Here is a 24,256-nt window from a genome sequence, read left to right as displayed (position 1 = left end):
ATAGAGTGTTGGCAATGTCTGCGCTGCATAAAGTTCTATGAGATAAAACCTATCACAGACATTAAGCGGCACATACCTGCAGTTTTGTAGTCCCAGATCTTCCTTTCAAACTTGCATATTTTCGACATTTCTAAGTCTGTGATGAAATTTGTTTCATAAAGTCAGCATTACATTTGTTAAATAAATAATCATTTTTGCACACTTCTAACTATTCTGCATAATTTTAACTGCATTATAAAGAACTCTCAACAACTGAAGTCAACACCAATACACCAGCGATGCGACATCTAAGGAATACTAATGCAAACCAAACGGACACTTTTTCAGCCAACCAAGTTAACGCTAGAGATAATGAAGGGAACACTGAAGTACAGCCTTCCAGTAGCATGGCTACAACAGTACGAGCAAGTACCAACGAACCTATTTTGGTGAGTGTAAACAACAACAACGTACCTAACTTTTTAAACTGGATTAACACTAATCCATCTTTTACCTATGAAAAACCGACTACCAATGCTCAGGCTGATAATGCTAATACTGACATTGATATTCAGAATAAACTGAAACAATTGGACAGTATTTTATTTAAAATAAAAAAATTGAAACTAGAAATTGTTTACTTTAACGAATGTTTAACAAGGAAAATAGTACCTAAAGGTTTAAGGCACTATCAATATCCCACAGGTCTTATTGCAAACTCTGACTTTCACTTAGATTTATGTAGTATGTATGACAGACATGGATTTGAAATGTTGAAAATTATGAGCAAACATTATGCAGTACAAATTGACCAACTTAATGTAGAAGCAACAGTACTAGATAAATCGATTAAAACTGATGCAATGTTTGAATGTTACAGATTTGAATATAGTAAACTGTTTAGTAACATAGATGAACACTTGGTTAAACTGCAAGCAGTGAAAGCAAAAAAACTGGATAGGGACACCAAGGCTTACAGGGAAGGGACAGCGTACCCCAAACCTGCACCTAGTCAGGTATGGAGAGGGAATGCCACTACACATAACAACGGACATACACCTAACTTTACTAAAGTTAATGTTGTCCCCTCTGACCAGCCCCGACCCTATACCAATGAAAATGATAATGTAAATGAAATTGAGAGTATGGAGAGAATTGAGCCTCCCTATGAATTACGTAGAAGTGAGAGATTACAGAACAAGAATAACACGGATAGTCACCACAACAACAATGGCCAAGGCAATTTTTTAGGAGCAAGACCCAAAGTACAACGCCAACGTCAGAATTACCCTTACCCACCCAGGAACAACCGTTAACCCATAATTCGGGTTTATCTAACAATTCAGAATTTGTAGTGAGTACAGAGGAGGTAGAGTCAATTGTAGCAACAACTCAATCAACATCTAACATTGCCACCAACTCTTCAGGAGACTTCAAAGTGTACAATTTTTCCAAAGTTGACATTTCTACTGATATGGCTGACTTAATGGCCAAGGGTTTTACATATGTTCCACAACATCATATGGACTTAGTTAAAGCCATTATCGACGTCAAAACTTTCACACGTAAACTAAATTTCAAACTTATGATGGGAGGAGGAGAATATTTGCGAGATAACAACCGGTTACATATCCCTAGCATTTATAACCCTCCACTACACCCACTCCTAGCTATGTTTGAACTAATATGTGAACTCGACATCAGGAGGTACATTAAGAATCGGACGAACATCCTCACACATACCAACAGTGAAGAAATTGAAAATATCCGTATTCTTCTTATGAACAATTTACGTATATGTAAACCAGACAAAGGAGGAGGGGTTGTGATTTTCGACAACAGTGACTATATGGACCGTATGGCAACAATTCTAGATACTCCTGCCTATGTTGTGAGTTCAAAGAACGAAATCAATCATGCTTACAACGTAATTAAAGATCACTTGGAAGAGATGTTTATAGAAGGAAGGATAAACCAGGACCAGTACAACTACATGACCACATTACATCCAAGGATACCGTATTTATTTGGAATACCAAAAATTCACAAGAACATCATGGATCCCCCCATGCGTCCACTCATTGATAGTCGTGGATCACCCACCTACGCATGTGCTAAGGTAGTAGACCAAATTCTAAGTAAATACATTCCTCTCGAGTCTCAGATATGTAAAGATTCATGGTCCTTCCTTTCCAAAATCAATGAACTTAGTTTCGACCAACAATACAACATGCTCTCAATAGACGTGAAAGATCTTTATACCTGCATTCCTCAGGAAATAGCTATTGAATGGGTATGTGACAGGTTAAAAGCTAGAGGGGCTAAGGGGCACGACATCTCTTTGGTAACAGAATTATTAGACCTAACACTAACCAGGAACTACTTCATGTTTGGCGACAACCACTATTTGCAGACAATGGGAGTGGGAATGGGCTCACCTTATGGAGCTAGTGTGGCCAACTTGGTCATGGCCCAGTGGGAACATTTACACATCCTTAACAACTCCAGGTTCTCTGATTTATTAATATTCTACACCAGGTATTTGGATGACATCTTTGTCCTTTTTAATGGGACTGAAGCAGAAGCCACCACATTCATCGAGTTTTTGAATGACTCTACTGATTTTTTAGTATTCACCTCTACTTTCAGCAGTAATGAAATAGCGTATCTTGACATCCTTCTATCCAAAGACAAGAACATGGCTTGTTATACATCCAAGATATATAGGAAACCGCTCTATTCTAACACCTTCCTTCATTTCACAAGTTGCCACCCCTACAAACAGAAACGTGCAGTGGTGAAGGGGCAGCTTGTTAGAGCAGCCAGAATTAGCAGTAAAGATGAAGACTTTGTAGTTGAATGTAACACACTTAAAACTATGTTTTTAAGTAGAGGGTACCCCACTCAGTTAATTGATGAACTAATAGATGAGATTAATATGAAAAGGAACAACAAGTTATATGTGCCACTACTTAAAGTCAGAGTAAAGGAGAACAAGGTGTCTTGCATAACGTTAACTGATGACATCGAACAAGTGGATACTAACAGGACAGACTTGACTGAAACTCCAAGATTCATTACCACGTTTACAGTGGACAGTAATTTTTTGTGGTCCATCATACTTAAGAATTGGCAAGTATTTGGTGTGGACTCAACAGTATCCACCAAATTAGGTACTACACCTTTAGTGACTTACAAAAAAGGGAGGAATTTAAAATCCTGGTTCGAAATGAAACACTTAACAGTTAGGACACCAGGGATGTTTAGATGCCATAACTGCAACTATTGTAGATACATCATGGAATCTAACAGATTTAACATCAACAAGGGTGAACATAAACTCAAACATAGACTCACTTGTAATTCAAAAATGTTAGTATATTTAGCCCAATGTCAAAACTGTACTGCCCATTATGTTGGCAAAACTGAACGCAAACTCAAAGAAAGAATCTATGAACATCAGTACGCCATCAGGAAATGTAAGCTCACTAATGCACTGGCCAAACATGTTTCAGAACATCCAAACCATCAATTCAAATTTATAGGAATTGATCAAGTTTGTAATGATAGTAGAGGGGGTGCATTTGCACTAAAACTTCTAGTCTTAGAGCTTTATTGGCAAATCAGGTTGGAATCCTACCACCCACCTGGTCTGAATGAAGCATGCTCTATAGGCTGTCTCCTCAGTATGTTAAGCCTTAAGAGATAGATTGTTATATACAGCATCAACACTAGTCTAGTATTAAACACATTTGAGTAGTCAAGTTACATTCTATTGTCTACATAATGTATGAATGTAAATACAAAATGAGTTTTTAATCTTCTGTATTATTTACTGTTGGAACTTTTATATTTGAGTTTTAATTTTATGGGATTTTTTAGCAATGCCTTTTTAAACTTTAATGAATACTTAACTCGGTCATTAATTAATCATGTGACTTGTATAAAATGGTTTTGATTGAACATGTCTTTATTCTGAAGAAGTTTGCCATTAGTAGCAGACGAAAAGCGCTTCATAATAAACTCTGTTTGGATTATTACTTTTTTAGTACTGCATTTACTATTTTCTTTGATGCTGCTTGGTTTCCTTTAGCACCATTTTGTGCTTCAACAGTTTGGGGAGTACCTCTTGGCTTGCTCAGCTTTGTTTTATACAGTTGGTGTTTAATTTTCTTTGGTATGGCGTCTGTGATGAAATTTGTTTCATAAAGTCAGCATTACATTTGTTAAATAAATAATCATTTTTGCACACTTCTAACTATTCTGCATAATTTTAACTGCATTATAAAGAACTTTCACTTGTTCTTCCTATATGAAATGAGACATCTGGCAAACATGGTGTTGCAACCTCCTGTATGAACCTCCATCAGGATAAAAATGCTGCATTTTCCATTCCAGCGTCAGATTTGGTTAATACCCTCAAACTCAGTTGTGCCATATTATGCTCTGAGTAGGCTTTGAGAAGATGAAGGTTCCATATGTTTGAACATAACTTCTTAGAGTTATTTTGAAATGCAAATAATGCATTACACACCAAAACATCCTCAGTCCTTGTTTCAAACTTGCCTTGGAGAGTTACTGTTCACGTTGAACATTCTCAGGTACACCCTCTGAGCATGAAAAACATGTGACATCATCTTTAGCAGTTGTGGGTCACACAATAAAGGGAAATAAATCAATATGAAACACCTCTTCAGTACTAATACAACAAAGTGCCAATTTTTAAATCAAAGGTAGGAACGTATCATTGCATTGAGCAATCATCATGCAGGGTGGAGCTGAGACACAGCTACGAATTTCTAATGTAAAAATTGTAGAACATAAATAGTCACATTTCTCAAATACATACTGGAAAAACACAAAAAGTATGCAGATTGTTACCAAAAACATTCAAAATAGAAAGAAAACATTTAGTTAAGCATGAAAAACTTTTAGCACTTGTATACAGTATTCACAATTTTTCATTTAATCCTAGAGGATTAATGGCCCATTTTTTATCTAAAATTGTCTGTTTATCAAACACAATAATGCCTATTACTTTATCAGTGGCTATGAAAAAATACATCTTGGTGAGAATTTCTGCATTTTTCCAATGTACTGAATTCCACATTGCATCTGAGGTCACTAGCAAAAGTCCCTCTTCACCAGTTTACTAATACATGCTAAGATTAACCCCGCCCCTGCCCATAGAACCGCAATCCAGAACCTTATTTTACAAAAACCCTTTTTGCAATACTAACATGATTTGGACAAAACATCTGAATTTGTCAAGGGATTTTGGTTACTGAATCACAAAGTTAAACTGTTTTGTTTTCTAGTCTTGTTTTTCTATTTCTTGGGTTTTTTTTTAATTTTGTTGCCTTTTGAAATGCCAGCATCAACTGCCACTCATATATACATATTATATGCGTGTGTGTATGTGTGTGTGTGTGTGTGTGTGTGTGTGTGTGTGTGTATACATACATACATATATATATATATATATATATATATATATATATATATATATATATATAGATATGCACATTTAGCAGACACTGGACACTCACTGTGTGGTTTGATTGCAATTTATTTTTCATTGCGCTTGTGAAGTGCAGGTTATCTAGAGTTCAAAAATATTGACTCATGTTCCCTTCCAAAAATAAGAAACACCACGGAGGGTACTGAGTTCACGTTAAAGTCACTTGGAAATTAACATTTCATGATTCATTCATTCACAGTGTTATTATTCATAGATTAATACTAGGCTAACTGCCCTTTTTGGGCCATTTGAAGCCTAGCCAGTTACCCCATGTGAGAATCAAACCCTGCACCTTGTGTCTTTAAGGTAAACACCTTAACCATTATGTCATCCTCCCACCCCTTAGGTTCATAGATTAGTACTAGGCTTATTGCCACTGTTGGCCATTTTAAGCCTAGCCAATTACCCCATTTGAGAATCAAACCCTGCACCTTGTGTCTCCAAGGTAAAGACCTTAACATGCTGCCATCCTCCCAGTGTTGCAACTTTGAATAAGATAGCCATGCCACACACAACATAGACTTCAATGTAAAATTTCTTATAATGTCCTTTTACTCCACACACAAAATCCACAGTTTCTGGCAATTCACGGGTAACTACTTAGCTTATTTTCATTATGGTCTCATCAAAGCATCTCCAGTCTTGGTTTGTATGCCCCCTCCAAAATATGCCATTTTATGTTGTGCACCATGCTTTTAACAGCACCCACAGATTATTTACTCACGTTGACCTTTCCTTTTACAGATTTTTCCTACCTCAATATGTGACATATACAGCATAGTCACAGGTCATTGCAACACTTGTTGACAGTTGCCTTTAATTTGAAAATGTAATGTCAAAGTGAATTTCACCGCAACGTGTAGTGTTTGGTGAGCTGGCAGAATACATTTCAGGGATTTTTCCCTGCCTTTCCTCGGGAGTTCACATATATAATTTATCAGGGTATGGGGGAGTATATGATAGCTGGCTCCCAACTGTGACAAAGACTTTTTTGTGTTTACCACAAAATACCATCTGGGAACTGAAATGCCCATTTTCAGCAGATGCTCTGGGATAGGATATAAATACATTTTTGACAATTCAAAATAGAAACAGTCAACAAATATTATTTATGAAGTATTTCAAAGCAGACAGTCTGCAAACATTTTTTACAAAGAATATCAGATTAAAGAAATATGTTTTCAAGATACTGTGAGTAGAATAAAAAATACTACATTAATAAATTTGTATCCATAGTGGACAGAGTTAGGATTGCGTACTTCAAACAGTCGGTGTGGTACAGCTGCATAGTTTATTAGTTGCCAGATGATACTTTAGGGCAGATTTGAATTGCTCCAGATTATTTAAAGGCCTGATGTGCTTTGAAAGTATGTTCCATGCCTTGGAGATGGCAACAAAGTATAGCAATTCACCGTAATAATTATTAGATTATTAGCAAAATTTAGTTTAAGTTATGAGGATCTCAGGATGCTATTTGGTATATGCCATTGGATGAGATTTGACAGCAAGGGTGTTTTAAACGGATGGTAAAATATTTTGTGTGCTGTGAGTAGCTGGGAAAGGGTAATGTGTTGAGGAAGTCCAAGTCACTTGAGGGTATTGAGTACCATTCAGTGATGAGCAGACGGTTAGGGGGGCTACAGGTGAAGCTGCTAATTTTGCTGTAGATGCTTTCTAGTTTGCGTTTGATGGAAGAGTTGAGATCTGTGTTGTTAAGGCATACAAGGGGGTAGAATGGAGAATAGAGCTGGCAGCAGTTTTTTTACTATGATCACTTGGGTGCTTTCTCTGTAAAGACAGCCCAGTTTGCAGTCTGCCCTTTTCACTGCAGTGTCAGAGTGTAGATCAAAATTTAACTTGTTATCAGTGATAACTCCTAGTAATTTTGTACAATGTTTATGTTGTTTGAGGAGATGATAAAAAGGTCAGCATTGTTTTGATTTATGTTTTTAGGAAGGAATAGGATTACTTTGGTTTTATTAGGGTTTAAGAGAAATTGAAATTTATTTAGCCAGTTTTCTATAGAGCTGAAAGCTTCCTGTGTGACAATCCCTAAGGTGGGACGATTTGGGGCTGAACATCTAAAGTTGCATCATCAGCATATTGTATTGTGGTGAGTGTTGATTCTCTGTGCATGTCACAAATGAAGATATTGAAAAGTATTGGCCCGAGTATGGAGCCTTGGGAACTCCTGTAGTGATTAGAAGGGAGTTGGAGTGGGAATCATTCTATTTTGCTGAGTGGGTGTGATTGTTAAAGTAACTGGTGAACCAACTAGTTAAGGGAGTTTTAAGGCCAATAAGATTTAGTCTTTGGAGAAGTAGTTAATGTGAGACCATGTTGAAGGCTCTTGACAAGTCCAGGAACAGGGTAAAGACAAAATTACCTGAATTTTTAATTTGATTAATGGCATCTAGAAAATGTAGCAGAGAAGTTTCAGTGCTGAGGTGGGGTTAAAAGTCATACTGAGTAGGAGAAAGAAGTTGGTTATGAAGTAAAAAGGCTAGGACTTACAGATGTATGCTTTTTTCAAAGACTTTGGAGAGGGTAGGAAGGATTGCTACAGGGTAATCATTTTACAATTCAATGGATGTGTCACCTTTGTGCAATGGAATTATGAAGGAGGCTTTCCATAGGGCTGGGATGTAGTTTTCTGTAATGGATCTATTAATTAGAATAGATACATGGTAGAAAAATGGTGTCAGTGGCTACACTTAGGTATTTGGATGGCAGGTTGTCAGGATCTAGTGTTGTGGGTTTCAGTTTTTTAATGTATTTTTATGGCATTTTTCTGGATGATTGTTAGGCTGAGGTGGTGTGTGGAGCTATGGTTGGGGGAATTGGTTATATTGTTTGAGTTAAGTAGAGTATTGTATATCAAGTGTTTGTTGAATTTGTTTGCAATGTCCTTGCTGGTTTCAGATGGGAAAGAATTTGGGGTGCATTTTATGCCTGGTTTTAGGAGGTTGTTTAAATTTTAACAAAATCTTTTTGTTTTTTTTTTTTAATGTGTGTTTGCAGGTAAAATGTTCTTTTATCTATTAAGGAACTTGTGCCATTGTGCAGTTTCTGTGGCACTGCTACCTATATAGGTAGGATTGGGTCCCAGTTGTGTGCTATTGTTTGCAGGCATTGTCTCTGTCTCTCATGAGTTGTTTACTGTGACAGGTTAGCCATGGGGCAGAATTAATTTTCACTCCTTTATGTCTTAAGTGGGGCCTATTGGTTTAGCATGGTTCAGAAGAAGTTATTGAAGTAACAGGCAGCTTCATTTAGAGGCAGATATTTATTTATTTATTTATTTATTTATTTATTTATTTATTTATATTTGTTGACTGGGAGTGTCCATCTGGACGTAGGTCCATTTTCAGCAGAGGCCCGGGGAGAAAAGCTCCACAGTTAAAATAAACAGACAGTAGTTACATTCGATTACATAGCGATTAACAATTTACACAGCAATTACTTACAACATATTTACAGATGAAGAACATAGTACATCAGTAGACAACTAGAATCTTTATCTGTGAAGTACATAACAGACATTAACAAATGTTACAATAAGAAGTTCCTGCTGTATAATAAGTACTAGGCTTATGAGCATCTGAGCTTGCTATAATCAAGGTAGTTAGTGGAGTGGAAAGAAAGGTAGTGGTTGGATGGGGAGGGTGATATTAGAGTGGGAGTTGCAAGGGCATAACCAGCATGTTTTTAGGTGCGCTTTTAGTAAAGTTTTGAAGTGGGTGCATAATGGTATGGAGGTGATTGTGGGTGGGAAGGAGTTCCATAATTTGGCTATGGTGCAAGAGAATAGTGCTTTACCAGCAGAGTTATTGGCTTTAGTGATCTGCAAGTGATTTTTGTTGCTGGATCTTAGTGGTCTGGTGGTGCGATAAGATTGCAGTAGATTCTGGAGGGATGGGACATTTAGTGGATGGTTTACTAGTTTGTGGGCGAGTGAGAGTTGATACCATTGAAGGAGGTGAGGGAGTTCAAGCCAGCCCAGTTCAGCAAGTGAGAGACAGCGGTGACTACTGTAGGATGCCCCTGTGGTGAATTTGGCGATTTTGTTGTAGCAGGTCTCTAGCTTGTTTAGATTGCATTGGTATATATTGGAGAGGCATAAAGTAGGGTGGAGATAAGGTGGGAATTTGCTATTGAAATCTTTGCTGCTTTGGTGAGAAGTTGCTTATTTCTGTATAATGCTCCTAGTTTTTTGTGGACTTTTTTATGGTCATGGATATGTGAATGTCAAATTTTAGTTTATTGTCTATTTCCACTCCTAGTAATTTGGTGTGTTCAGTTGGGTATATAGTGGTGTTGTCTTTTGCTGTGATGTTAAAGTGAGAGTTGTTTTGAGTATGTTTGGTGGGTTGGAAGATGAGTAGTTTAGTTTTGTTTGGGCTGAGTATTAATTGGGCATCGGATAACCAAGTTTCAACAGAGGAAAAGGCTTCCTGTGTGACTTTTTGCAGTTTGGGTAGGGACTGGGCTGAGCAGATGATGGTTGAGTCATCTGCGTATTGTATGAGTGTGCCATGTTTGGTGTCTGAGGCTAGATTATTGGTGAAAACAGAGAAGAGTAGGGGTCCAAGGATGGCTCCTTGGGGAACCCCTATGGAGACAGGTAGTTGGGGAGATATGTCATTCTGCCATACAATGGATTGTTGGCAGTCAGACAGGTAACTCTGAAACCAGTTGGTGATTGATTGTGAGAAGGATAGGTTATTGAGGACAGAGATAAGTTGTTTGTGTGGGACCATGTCAAATGCTTTAGATAGGTCTAGGAAAGTAGCAGAGGAAAGATAGCCATTGTTTTTATGCTGAAGGATAGTGTTAGTAAAGGAGAGTAAGGCACTGGTGGTGCTATGGTTTGGTCGGAAACCATGCTGAGTATTGGAAAGGAGGTTGTTAGTAAGGAGGTAGTCTGAGACCTGAGAGTGTATGCATCTCTCTAGTATTTTGGAGAGTGGAGAGAGAATAGCTATGGGGCAGTAATTGGTTAGTTCTGTGGAGGGTCCGCCTTTTTAGAGGGGAATTATATGTGATACTTTCCACAGTGTGGGAACGTAACTTTCTGACAGAGATTGGTTAATCAAGATGGATACTGGGTAGGCCAGAGCATTAGCTGTGATTTGTAGGTATTCACTTGGGAGGTTGTCTGCTGCTAATTTAGTGGGCTTAAGTTTAGTTAAGAGTTTTTTATGTTGGAGGTAGGTACAGGAGTACATTGTTTAAGTGTGGCATTAAATATGGCTTTATCAGCTTTATCTAGAGGCAGATGTTTGATGGCTTCCCAGTCACATTGTTTAAGTGTGGCATTAAATATGGCTTTATCAAAATGGGTTAAGTTTCCCACAGAGTTTAAGTATAGGTGTTTGGGGCACTTGTAGTATTTTTTTAGATGATATCTGGTGATAATCGGGGGGTATGTGTAGTAAAGCATCAGGTGATATGTTTTGGCCAATAGAGTTTATGATATGAGGTGGGTGTGGGTCAGATGATATGCTTTAGTCAATAAATGTAATGATATGGGAGTGGGTGGGGACTGTAGTGAAGACATGGCTGTGTGGAGCAGGGCTAGTCCCCAGATAAAAGACTCAGGTCCTGAGCTATGGTAACATCCAAAAATCAGTTTATCTGCAGTCTAATCTAATGTTAAATATTTTTATTCTATGGGTTGTTATTATCCCATAGGTTGCAGGGTTGCTGCTTGCTATATTTCTAAACAGCTGTTTAATTACAGGGAGAAAAAGACTAAAATATAGTAATGTCTCAAGGGTGACCAGGACGAATCGTTGTAGGCGACAGCTGCTCAACTTAAGACAGGACAATTTATTACAAGAAACAGCAGAGAAAGTACATTTAATGTATTGTTTATAGCAGTAAGGTAAGATCTGCTGGTTGTGATCAAAACTAGCTCTACTGCTACACTTAATAGCAGTTGGGCATAATACAGCCTTTTCTTGCTCTGTTAATGACTTCTCTTGGTTTAAACTTTCCTGAGAGTTGCAATAATTGGGATGGGTAAATCTTGTCTGAGATGTAGCTGGCAGGGATATTCACACTGCTAGTTCTAGTGGGAGATGGCTAGTTCTCATGTGGTGAGTAGCTGTATTCCTGGGGGAGAAGCTATAGATGAGTGTTCTATGAGGTTGAATAGTGAGCAATATTGTTTTAAGCAGGTAATATTATTGTGATGGATGGTATGGGGTGGGTGAATTTGTGGAAATGGCCCTGAAATGTAGCTGTGTCTTTAAGCAAGTTTGTGATGTCTTTAAAAAGTGGCAGGAGAGCAGTGGAATTAAATGTGTGGATTGTGAGTGGCTGAGGAATTTGGGGTGGAAGGAGAGCAAAGAGAGGCTAACTTCCCACTAATGTAGGAAACAGTCAGTCTGGGCCTTTTGAACCCCAGTGATTCTGCACACCCAACCCACCAATGATAAGCAAATGGCCTGAGGCAGAGTTTTGCTGTGAATGTTAAAAGACAGAAATGAAAAGTGAATGTGCACTACTGTAAACTAGTCATAAGGCAAACCCTGTATAATGGGGAGCAATACAACTGCACTGATCTACTTCTGGGTGCTCAAGGATGCTTAAATGTAAAAGCAGCCCACACAGGGGGAGACTGCAACAGTAAAAACACAGATAAGCAATTTATGCCCTCTGGTACATACAGTTTTGGCTTTGACAATGTTCTTAATACACACGGTCTGTGAAATAGGATACAAAAACAGCTGCTACAATTACCTAAAGTATGTAGATCAGTGTAGGTTGCAGCGGTAGCATTGTTGTCTCATAGCAAGAGGTTCTCTCGTTCGATTCTCAGCTGGAATGCGGGGAGTGCCTTCTCTGTGGAGTCTGCATGTCCTCCCCATGGTTGGGTTGCATTCAAAAGACATGCGTAAATGGGCATGCCTTCGTTGAAGGCTGGACGTCGAGCTGGCACCTCGGCGTTCATGGAAATCTACTGCCAATCATTAGCGGACCGGAGTTCCGCTGTGGCGACCCCTAACCGGGAAAAGTCAAAAGATAAACAACATTTAGAGCAGTGTAAAGGCAGAGAGAAGATAATTGTAGGTGTCTATGAATGCTGGTGTGTAACTTTTCCCTTCACTTGATGGGGGTGTGTCACACTTTAAAGTTGCTTCAGGATCAGGAACTTTACCCTTTTCTTCACTGTAGTACGATCTTGGAGTAGGTATATATAATTTGTAGGGGGTGTGGCGGTGCAGGGGTCTTGCCTCTGAACATAAAAAAGTAGATTTTTGTGTTTTTTATTTTTTTTATGAAGTCCGAGTTTTCAAAAACTTGATCATATGGTCTCTTCCATATGAATTTCAAGTTTCTGAAAACTCAATTATCTGACATAGAGCCAGATGTATATATGTGTATCTATACATACTACATATATATATATATATATATATATATATATATATATATATATATATATATATATACACACACACATACATATATATATATATATATATATATATATGTGTGTGTGTGTGTGTGTATGTAAATATGGTATATTATATATGAAAAAATATATATGTTATGTATATATATATATATATATATATTATGTTTAAAAGCATGAAAATACAAGAAAAACTACACATTTTAAATAAAAATAGGTGGGGGGCTTCACCCCCACACCCCCAATGTGCCCCCCTCACCCCCCTAATTATATATATCAACTCCAGGATCGCACAACATTGGGGAGTGGGGCAAATCCCTGTTAAGTGCCTTGAATACTGGTTGTCGACCAAATGAGCTGTCGACCAAATGAATGTTGATCAAATAGTCTGTAGATCTTATGAAGTAGACCCATATATGTATATATATATATATATATATATATATATATATATATATATATATATATATATATATATATATATATATATATATAGATATATACACACACACACACACACACATATATGGATTCACTTCAGAAGACTGAAAACCCACAATCTTGAATCCCATAAGACTGGCACCCAAAATCTTGAAAACTCAAAATCCTGAAAATTCAAAGACTGAAAATACGCAGCATACAAATACTGACTATATTCCAGTACAAGGACACACAGAGAAACAAAGAGAAGACAAAGCATATTACTTTTCACCAGGTATGAGCAGGAGGGCACTTCACTACACTAACATGAGTTATGTTGTAGTATAGCAAGTTAGAAGGGAACATTACTAAGGTTACAACAGGCAGTCATGAAACACGTAATGGTATGTTCACCATTTTCTTTCTGTGGAGTGCGATCTCGGAGATGATATATTTAAGTAGTGTGGGGTGTGTGGGGGGGTACAGTCCCCCACATGGAGGGTGCAGGGGTTTTGCCCCCCTGCTCATACTTGGTGGAAAGTAATATGCTTTGTCTTCTCTATAATCAGTGTTTGTGTCTTTTGAGATTCAGGATTTAGAATTTTCAGGATTTTGGGTGTCAGTCTTATGGGATTCGAGATTGTGGGTTTTCAGTCTTCTGAAGTGAATCCACATAAATATATATATATATATATATATGTATATATACATATATATATATATATATATATATATATATACATATGTGTGTGTGTGTGTGTGTGTCTATATCTTCTTATATCTATATATATTTATGCATGTGTGTATATATAAATATATATATATATATATATATATATGTGTGTGTGTGTGTGTGTGTGTGTGTGTGTGTGTGTGTGTGTAGTGAACCTACTGACTTTACCCCTCTTTCCCCACTGTCTGTCTCTCAAGGTATGCCTGAAACTGGCTTGCCTCCAGCTATCACACAAGACCAAGTCTTAAAAGTGATATCAAAAGCTAAAATACTGCATTGATGGGGTCTGACAATATCCCTGGATGCATTTTAAAATAGCACGAAGCACAATTTAGCGACACGCATAACAACATTGTTTAATCCTAGCCTCTATGAAGTTTTGTACCAAGTGAATGGAGAATAGCTACAGTCATTCCCCTGCATTCCCCTGCATTCAAGAGGACCTTCCACAGACCCAGGCAACTATAGACCCAGATGTCTGACCAGTCTCATATGCAAAAGCCATAGAGAAACATATCATGGAACTAATCAATCAGGACAAACAGAATCTCCAGATACTGGACCTGTCTCAGTTTGCATTTGTCAAAGACAGGTCATGCTTACTCAACCTGGTGGATTTTTTTGAAAAGGTCACTAAAGTAATGGATTCTGGAAGATTTGTCTCAAATAAATAACTGGTGCCAAAATTATAGACTGAAACTAAATGCCAAAAAATGCATTATTCCTTTGGGAAGTCATCTGTCCCAGGGGCTACCACATTGATAATATGCCCCTAAGAGTTGAAGCAGAGTTTAGGGATTTGAGAACTTATGTGGACAGTGGCCTAACCTTTGACCAACATGTGCCTATTGTTGTAAGAACATCCTTCTATATTGCATAGGTTATAAACAAAGGGATTATGTCAAGATCTAGGGATGTCATTGCCCCCTTTACTCGGCCCTCATTAGACTAGTCATTGAATATAATGCCCTTTTTAATGTATCTGTCCAGAAACATGCAACTACTGGAATGCCCACACAGATACCTTACTAAAAGGATACAAGGCCTAAACAACATGTCCTACATGGACTGACTCAAAACCTTGTCACTTATACTCGGTATCCTACAGACTGCTAAGAGGTGACCTGTGTCTGGCATACAAGGCATCCTCTGACCCATTACTAATGGATTTGCTGCACATCATAAAGTCAAATGGAGTCAGAAATACTTGGTTTAGGAATCTAAACCTTTTTTGCAACACCAACAGAATAGTTTGGAGGGACAGTTAAATCTTGCAGAGGACACTGCTGCTGTGGAACTGACCCCCACCCATTTCACATGAAACAAAACTCATCCCTGTCCATATGTTGAAGTGCAACTTTTATCTGTGGGTGGGAAACAGAAAATTTACCCTAGGATGTCCCGCCCCCATTACTACTGATGGAGAGAGGTAGGTTCTAAATGCTTTATCCCATACATGAATCCTCTCAAATTATGTATGATGTGATCCTAGTTATTCTCTTTAGGGGTAATATATAATTATTGCCCATGGGATGGATAAGGCCAATCTATTACTAAAGGGATAGGTTATTCCAAGCACAAAAAAAGGGAAATTAGCTAGGCTTAAATTATCCCATAACAGCAGCTAGCCTAGTGCTTACCTATGAACCTGTGAATCCATATTCTGTAGTGTGAAAGATGAGTGTTAACTAGGGGAGGTTATTTAATTTCATTCTGATACACAAATTCTCCAGCAATGGATAGACCAAACAAATGTGTGCTAAGAAAATATAGTAACATTTATTATTACTACTGCTTGCCATGTAGACAGCCTCCCACTTATATCCGACTCACTTATCAGAGTGTTGGGTGGTAACTATGTCTCTGTGGTGGCTAGAAAATCCTTCTACCTTCACAACTTATTGTTTACAGTTTCTCCTCAATTCCCAAAGAAGCTACCGTCCCACAACATTCCTTCCTTACTTCCTTATTATGCCAGTCATTGAATATTGCACTCCCTTTGGCATGTACCTACCTAACCCTCTAAACCATCTCAAGAAGCACTAATCTGTCCTTAATAAAAAGATCTCTGGTTTTAGTCAAAATGGCTGCTCTAAAAGACTAAAAGTTCTGTATGTTTACTCAATGCCATACAGACTGTAGAAGGGACATTTCTGCTTAACCTTCTGTGCTATGAATGGCAAAGATCTCCTTGAACTTCTTTATCTAAGTTGAACCAGTGGAAAAACAAGTATCCGCTCTAGAGATATAAACCCATACCACCCGTTCAATAACACCAGATGGTATGACAGGTGCCTAACCCCACATAGTCCCCATTTCTGTAACAGGCTGTCCTAACATACCAAACAGAGTACTTCCCTAGCAGTCTTTAAAATCAGTCTGCATGATTGGAAGAGAAATTGCAAAAATGCCAAATGAAAATGCCCCAAATAACAAAAGGGCAAAATCTGCAACTGTAAACATCATTTGCAGGGGCCAAGCCCCACCCCTCATAATTCTCATGGGGAGAAGCTCACCACAGTCCCTGAACTTATATTATCAAGTCCATGGTCACACAAACATGAAGAAGTGATAATTCTCTAAGCAGAGAAATCACTGCTAGTAAAAACACTTAGAAACTGCATCACAGTGGATTCCTATGGAAACAGGGACTGACATTCTGGTTTCTCAATGTCTTGTGATATGGACATTTGATACTTGAGGAATTTAATCTTAGCCTCCCTGTAGATATTACAAACAAGGGGCAGTGCAAGAAAAAAGGGTTTCAGTGGATTGCAGTTCTCTGAAGAACACAAAAACAGACATTTTTGCTACTCATCTCAGTGCATAACTACAAAGACTATGTGCCCGTTCATCATCCTAAACATATGAACAAATGCCTTCTCCTTCCCTTAGAATCAGGAATTGATGTATGCTTTTCTATTAATTCAAAATTTCCTACTGAAATCAAAAGTCAGAGTGGATAACATTAATTCTAGCATCAGCAGCTTGTTCCATGCAGCAATGAATCTTCCTGCTACTGCATCTGTTGTCAGCCTCTTGTGCTTCCCCCTAATGAAAGCCATTTTGTGTCAACAAGAGGAGAGTACTTGATACAGATCTGAAATCACTCATCTACCCTCTTGTAATGTTGGCACAAGTGATGCCGACTACTGACATGCCCAAAAAAAGACCAAATACGTCAAAGAGTGGTTATTGAATGCTGCTGTTATGCTTTAAATTTGTTTTTTGCAGAAGGGCAAGCCCCAGTGTACCCCTATCCCCTGAATGTATATATACCAAATCCAAGATTACCATACCTTGGAAAAAAGGGAATATTCTGAGAAATGGCCATCTCAGAGTATAATGAAATCCTTATTTTTTTGACCATTCAGTCTTCATATTTTGGGACTCACTGAAAGGGGTCCTGGCATTTCAAATGGTTACTCTCTCATCCTCTTAGCCTGGGGATATGGTTTTAATTTCTAACAGATCCTTCTCTTCAAAACAAATCTGAATAGCTGGCCAGAAGGTCTACAACAAGAAATGTATACCTTTACTAAGTGAAGCAGATTTTCTTGCTGGATAGAGGAGAAGGTTTCGATATATTATTTTGTTTTGTTCCTAAGCTTTTCAACTACTCAAACCAGTCAATTAAACTGCCAGTTTTCCCAAACTATTTGAATTCAGAAGATCTTTTACATGCCCTGGATGTTCACAGAGTGTTGTGATGCTACCAAAAAAGCACATTCTCTCAGAAAAATCTGACAACATTTCTGTGTCATTTATGAAAAGAAAGAATGCCTGCCTGTTACACAACAAACCCATTCAAAGTGGTTGGCTTGGTTGGCTCATTATGTTGCCTTTTGTTATGATAATTTAAGAATAATAAAACATTTTGGGCCATATTAAGGCACACTTTACTATCAATGCTCCCACTTCTGCAGCATATCTTATGATTTTTTCTACTTGATATTTTAGAGGTGAACAGTGTCTGCACATTCGGTAATTATTATAAAAGACAGTTTAAATGAATAACTGGATTTGGTGCAGCTGTGCAACAGAAGACTGTGTAATTGTTTAACTGACTGGATATCCTCAATATTTTGGCTTGTACTCAGATGTTATGAATTACTGTTACGGTGACCTATGTCAAAATAAGACAGTACAGCCATGTGAGTACAGTTAGCATAACAGCAGATCTTCAAGGCAGAAATCACGGCAGTAATACAGCCACCAACCAACCAATGATCCCATTGTTGCCGATTACCTGTTTATATGTTGTTTATTGCACTAGATGTAATAACAGTCTGTATGAAGTTCATATTGCTACATAGACTAATTTAGGACAAAAATTTGTCTACCAGAAATGTATTTACATACAGTTTCTTGCTCAAAAGAACTGATCTGAAGAAGAAAAAAAACAATGTTGCACATATAGAAACTACACCCATATAGACACGGGGATGAAACACATACTGACATAACTACAATGTTTGCAAAGAACAGCCATTGGCATTCACATGAAGACTTAACAATCATATAAAACAATTTATGCAACAGGTGAAATGTTGTGGTGAGTAACCAGTGAAGAATTTCCCCAAAGATCATCTTTTATGGTGAAAGTCCTCCAACAACTATGCCTTCTCCTAGGACTTAAAGGTTGGGTAAAGGAACTGAAGCTAACTGTAACACACTGAAGAAATGGAGGGATAAAATATTTTTTCTGTCAACATGTTTATGTGCTATTTTCAAAAAAGTCACATTCCTGTTTTGACTATTTATGTTATACAATTGCCACAAAGTAAGTAGAATAAACTGGTAACAAAACACAGTTCACCTGCTGAGAAGTCCAATCCTTTAATGTAAAATCTGCATAAAACAAACTTCATCAGAAGTTTTCATCAGATTTATGTTATACAGACTAAGCAATTTACAGAGCAGTAATTTAAGACTTTAAGCACTGTACAAGTGCAGTAAAGATTATGTGAACTGAGTACATTTTGAACTATGTATTTATGATGATTAAATTAAGGATACAGAATGTCACAGTGCTTGCTCAAATCATAAGACATGTCCTTTACTTTATATTTATGTTATGAATTATACTGTAGATTTTAAAATACCCTGATGTCAATGAGAAAGCGTTTTTCTACCTTTAATATTTGTTAAGTGGGTAAGCAGTATGGTCCTTATATTCCTTTCAACAAGTATGTTTTGTGAGAAAACTGGAGCATCAAGAGGAAAAAAATGTAGATATGGAGAAATACAGAATCCATACAGAGAGTAATCAGAAGATAGAGCTGAACCATGGGTAATTAGACATCTTACCACTCAGCCATTGTGCTCTTCAAAGTTTAACTTATTTTTTTTTCTGTTCACATCCTTTAAAAACAAATCACTGCTACATTGTTGGGAGGTATTATTATTTGAATGGCATATTTGTATTTTTAGGTCTCACAGATCAATCTACAGTAGTGACTGATATAAAACTTTCTCAAACAATATTGGGTATTGGGTTGAGTTCTTAGTCTATTTTCATCTGATCTGTCACAATCACTTCAAAGATTTCTAACATCCTCATAAGGCTCTAGGCAGGAAGCTGTTTTATATGCAGCCCAAAGGAATATATGCTGATGGGATATAGGTTGGGAGGGTGGCCTAATGGTACTTTTAAGTGTGGCAAATGTAGAGCATGTAATTTTATAGTTAAAAGCTTTCCTCATATAAATAATATTATTTTTAATACATGTAACCATTTTACTTGTAATTCTGAAGGTGTGATTTATGCACTTAGATGCCCATGTAATAAATTTTATATTGGGGAAACTAAAAGGGCATTCAGGTTTAGATTAATGGAACATGCTAGGGATATTATTAATAAGAAAGAGGAAAGCTCTGTGGCTATGCATTTTAAAAAATTTCATGATAGTAAAAATGAGGGGCTTCAATGTACAGTTTTGGAAAAAATAAGCTTGTCTTGTTTTGACACTTATAATATTATAATATTATAATATTAAATATTACTTGTTATCCAAGGAAGCCACTTATATTTTAAAATTTGATACTTTGTACCCTCATGGGTTAAATGAAGAATTTAACTGGAGGGTGTTAATTTAATTGTTTTTATTTTTTGATTGTAACTAATTGTTTAATTAGCTTTTGACCAATATATATAGATTGTGTATTTTGTAAGTTCTTTACTCCTTGAAGGCTAAGGCCGAGACGTCAGAGGAATAAAGTGTGCCTTTATTTTATTTGTGGATTACTTTGTGGTTGTTTTTCCTTTTGCTGTTTGTTGCTACAGCTTTAACTATAGTTGCATATATTAAGCAAAGGAGCAACTTAGATTTCCTTCAGCTGATTGTAGGGTAACAAGTCATAATGATGGAAAATTGTTATAAGAAGCAAAACAAATGACATTTTATAGTTGCAACTTAGCAGCACTTAAATGATAAACTCTGTGTTGGAAAGAAACATAAATTATTCAGTATTTATTCTGAATAGAGTTCGGTATTTATACAAGTGGGGGTCTATATCAGTTTGTTAAATGCTTAATTGAGTAAATCATTAATCATCGAACCATATTCAATGAAAGCTCAATTAAGCAAACAATCGTATCAGCGAAACATTTCCTATGGAAAGGACGTAGTTGGCTGTCATCAGGGATTTGCCCTTTTCTCTACTGTAGTGCAATTTCAAAGTTGGTATGTATAATTAGGAGGGTATGGGGGCAAAGCCCCCCACTTTGCAGGGTTTTAAATTTTGATGTATTTGCTCCAGTCGGTAGCTGTTCTTCTATTTTTTACCCAGGAAATGTTTGGCTGGAACGGTCATTCCCTTAATTGAGCTTTTGCTGATTTCAGTTTGATGATTAGCGATTCACTCAATTAACCTTTTGATGAAGTAATATAGACCCATACGTGGGTGTGGGTATATAACTGTAATTTAATGTGCAGCCATGATTGCTGTTTAATTCAAGGCTACATAATTTGGCAGATGGAACATAGGATGGATTATCACATGGGTATGATGATGATCCAATGCAGTATAAAATTGTTGAGTGGGGAGGGTTTGGCTGCATAATGGTTAAGGTCTTTACCTCACAGATACAAAGTACAGCGTTTGATTCTGACCTTTGCTTATTGGTTAGGCATGTAATAGTCTGCAGACTAATAGTCTTGTATTACCTATGAGCCTATTGTCTCAAAGTTGATGACCTCAGTGTTGCTTATAAAGGGTTGGGGTCAGCATAATGGTTAAGGTGTTTTCTTTCTTCACAGGCACAAGGTACAGGGTTAGATTCTTATTTTGGGTTGGGGGTTGCCATAATGGTTTGGGTGTTTACCTTACACACAAGGTACAGAGTTTGATTTTCACCTTTGAGAGACACTGACTAGGCTTAAAATTGTCTGCAAGGACAGCTCATCCAATACTTACCTATGACCAAAGACAGCAGGAGAAGGGGGACATACTGTGTAGCAGTAGTATTCAACTCAGTGATGGAGGACTGTGAATACAGTAAACAAAATGCTTGCATATGCAGGTGAGGTACCACATTCTGTTGAAATGGATCTGGTTGTGTCTGAACAAATGGATGCTGCTTCTTTGGAGTACTTCATATGTCCTTGGAGGTCATATCTCAAGAAGAACATTCTATTAGTGAAATGAGTCAATGAGCAGTGTCTGAAAAAGTTGAGAAAAAGGAGCTGGAGTGTGGAAAAAGTGTTGGTTTGTGGGGACATATGCAGTGTAGATGACCAAAGGCTGGAAAGGAACAAGTACAGAGTGTGATACATTGGTTTAGTCACTCCATCTTTCTTAGAAACATCATTTGTCTGTCAGGTTTTATTGACTCCTGTGTAAACTGAAGAATATTCAGTGTTAATAGTGGGATTATGAAACTGTGAGGATAAATATGTTTCCTCTTACTTCCAAGGTTGCACGATCTTGGAGTAAGCACATTTAGAGGTGCAGGGATATAAAGGCATGGGGCTTGCTTCCCAACATAAACAACTGGATTTTATTATTTTGTGAAATTCAACATTGTGCACTGCTGACCTTGATGTTTTGTTATTTTATGGTTGGCTGTGATTATGTTCACAAAATTGCTATGGACTTGAACAAAACCAGGGGATTGTCAGGCTTATTTGATAAGGGAACAAAAGAAAGAGGATTTGAAGAAGGGAACACAAATGGATATAAAGACATTCAGAGATTATGTAGAGAACAGGAAAGGAAAATTGAACCACACAGCACCTCAGCTATAACAGTAGACTGTGAAATTTGTTTCATAATGGCAGTTTTCAGGGGAACATGCAAGTGAAGTGAAGACAGTAGATACAAGCGCAGCTGAGCAAGGGGTATCTGCAGATTTGGGTAAAATCATCAGAAAATCCTCATATGCTCATAATGGGGCTGTTTAGTTTATTCAGTCAACACCTTTAACCCCACCAGAGTTCCTGATCACTATTATATCTTACATCCCTATATCAGTTGCTAAAATCTATTACCTGTCTTTACTCCTACCAGTCTGTCAAAGAGACTGCTCCATGGATCTACCACCAGCTATAAGAAGTAAAGCATTCTCTAACACCTTTCAAACTTACCCTCCTTTGCTTTTCTGTGTACCTTCAGCTTTTGCTAATTCTTTATTCTGATGCAGTATTTTATTCTATCACATTTATCCATTTAAGTCTTCAGAATTCAAACTATACTATACTCTCTTTAATCTTCAATCAGAAGTAAATAATCTTTTAAATTGCTTTCTTCCCTCAAACACTAATATGAGTTTTTCATTGCTTTGTTATTCTTTGCAGACTTTCCTTTCAGTCAACGCCTCAGCTTACCAACATTTCTGCGGATAATTTCGGAAGGGCATTATCGCCTTGCTTCAACTGCTGCTTATATATCTCCGCACGTATGTTCTTGCCCCTTTATCATGTCCATCCTTCCCATTATTTTGCCAGCTTTTTGATAAAAATGATGATCCACAAGTCCTTTTCGTGTTCCATAGACGTGGTTGCTTACATTGCCTCAGCTAAACTGTGGCCTGTGCCACAGAATAAAAGCCACCACAGGATAAAAGCTGAGATACAACCATTATATACTACGAAAACAGGTGTTATTCTGACTAAAACTTAGTCACTTACTACACAGCTTTAATACAGGTCACCTGATTTGGTTCAACCAAACACATTGCTTATTGTAAGTTTTACTGTAAACCCCATGTATGTTCTAGTAGTGCTACTGAGTTATGTGAGGAATTACTCACATGAATAACAATCATTTGTTTGTTACCTAATTTTTAAAAGGTTGTTTCACACTGACTGTATCATGGGTAAGTAAAATTTTGCGTTTGTTGGTTTTGAGTAAAAGATTACTTACTTGCATCTTCTTTTACTTTGTCTAATTCTGCCATCAAGGAAACCTCTCTGTCTATAATACTGCAAAAAGAGAACACATTGGGAATTTGTCTTAGATGAGTCAAAATCTGATAACTTAATTGCTATGACTGTTCATTAAATCAATATCATCCTTTATAACTATTAGTAGCACCTTCATCTGTGTTTTTCCCTGAAAATATTTTCTTTTGTCAAAATAAATAATTAACTAGCTTTCATTATTTTCCAGGTGGCATCACATACTAAGATCAGTACTCTTTTCTCTAGATAAAAAATAATTGCCTGGATGTTTAAGTGGAAGTAAATACAGTTTTAGACACTGTAGAAATGATATTGCTTTACAATTTTATTCAACTACTGAAAACTGACTGAGTTAAAGGCACTGCTACTACACCTAATATTTTCAATAGTTTGTACTTATTTTTGAACAGAGTCCTTATCAACCAATGTCATAAATGAAACCAGGAAACATTAATTTACTCATTTTGTTCAGAAAGTAATTTTATTAGTACAGGCAAAACTTACCTTCAGGGCAGGATATGTATAGCATGTCATGGATAATGAAAAATGACAACTATTGTAATCATGAGGTGATCTGAAGATTTAACATTTTAAATCTGAAAACAAATAAACTAAAGTGTATAAACTTTATGGTAGCATATTCACCCCCCCCCCAAAAAAAAAATGCTGATAGCACAGGTGTGTTTCAATACTTTTAGACAAAATATTGACCCTTCTCTTATTGCAAACCATTTTCATGAACTAAAGTGGTATGCATTTTCTTTAAATCCTTAATA

At 37.1% G+C, this 24,256-nt stretch overlaps 1 protein-coding gene across 1 annotated transcript in view; it reads right to left on the bottom strand.

The window, feature by feature from the left end:
* The window catches only part of SPATS2L (spermatogenesis associated serine rich 2 like), a 430,773-nt gene that overhangs the window by 60,259 nt on the left and 346,258 nt on the right, over positions 1 to 24,256 (bottom strand). Inside the window, exon 8 of the mRNA XM_044060630.1 lies at positions 23,443 to 23,501. Coding sequence (XP_043916565.1) covers positions 23,443 to 23,501 — 59 coding nt within the window. The remainder of the gene's footprint in view (positions 1 to 23,442; positions 23,502 to 24,256) is intronic.

This window comes from Protopterus annectens, chromosome 2.part0 (assembly GCF_019279795.1).
Source record: "Protopterus annectens isolate FY-2018-M chromosome 2.part0, PAN1.0, whole genome shotgun sequence".
Classification (NCBI taxonomy): Eukaryota; Metazoa; Chordata; order Ceratodontiformes; family Protopteridae; genus Protopterus; species Protopterus annectens.
The sequence above is the reverse complement of the archived record's forward strand: the minus strand, read 5'-3'. Positions and strand labels throughout refer to the sequence as shown.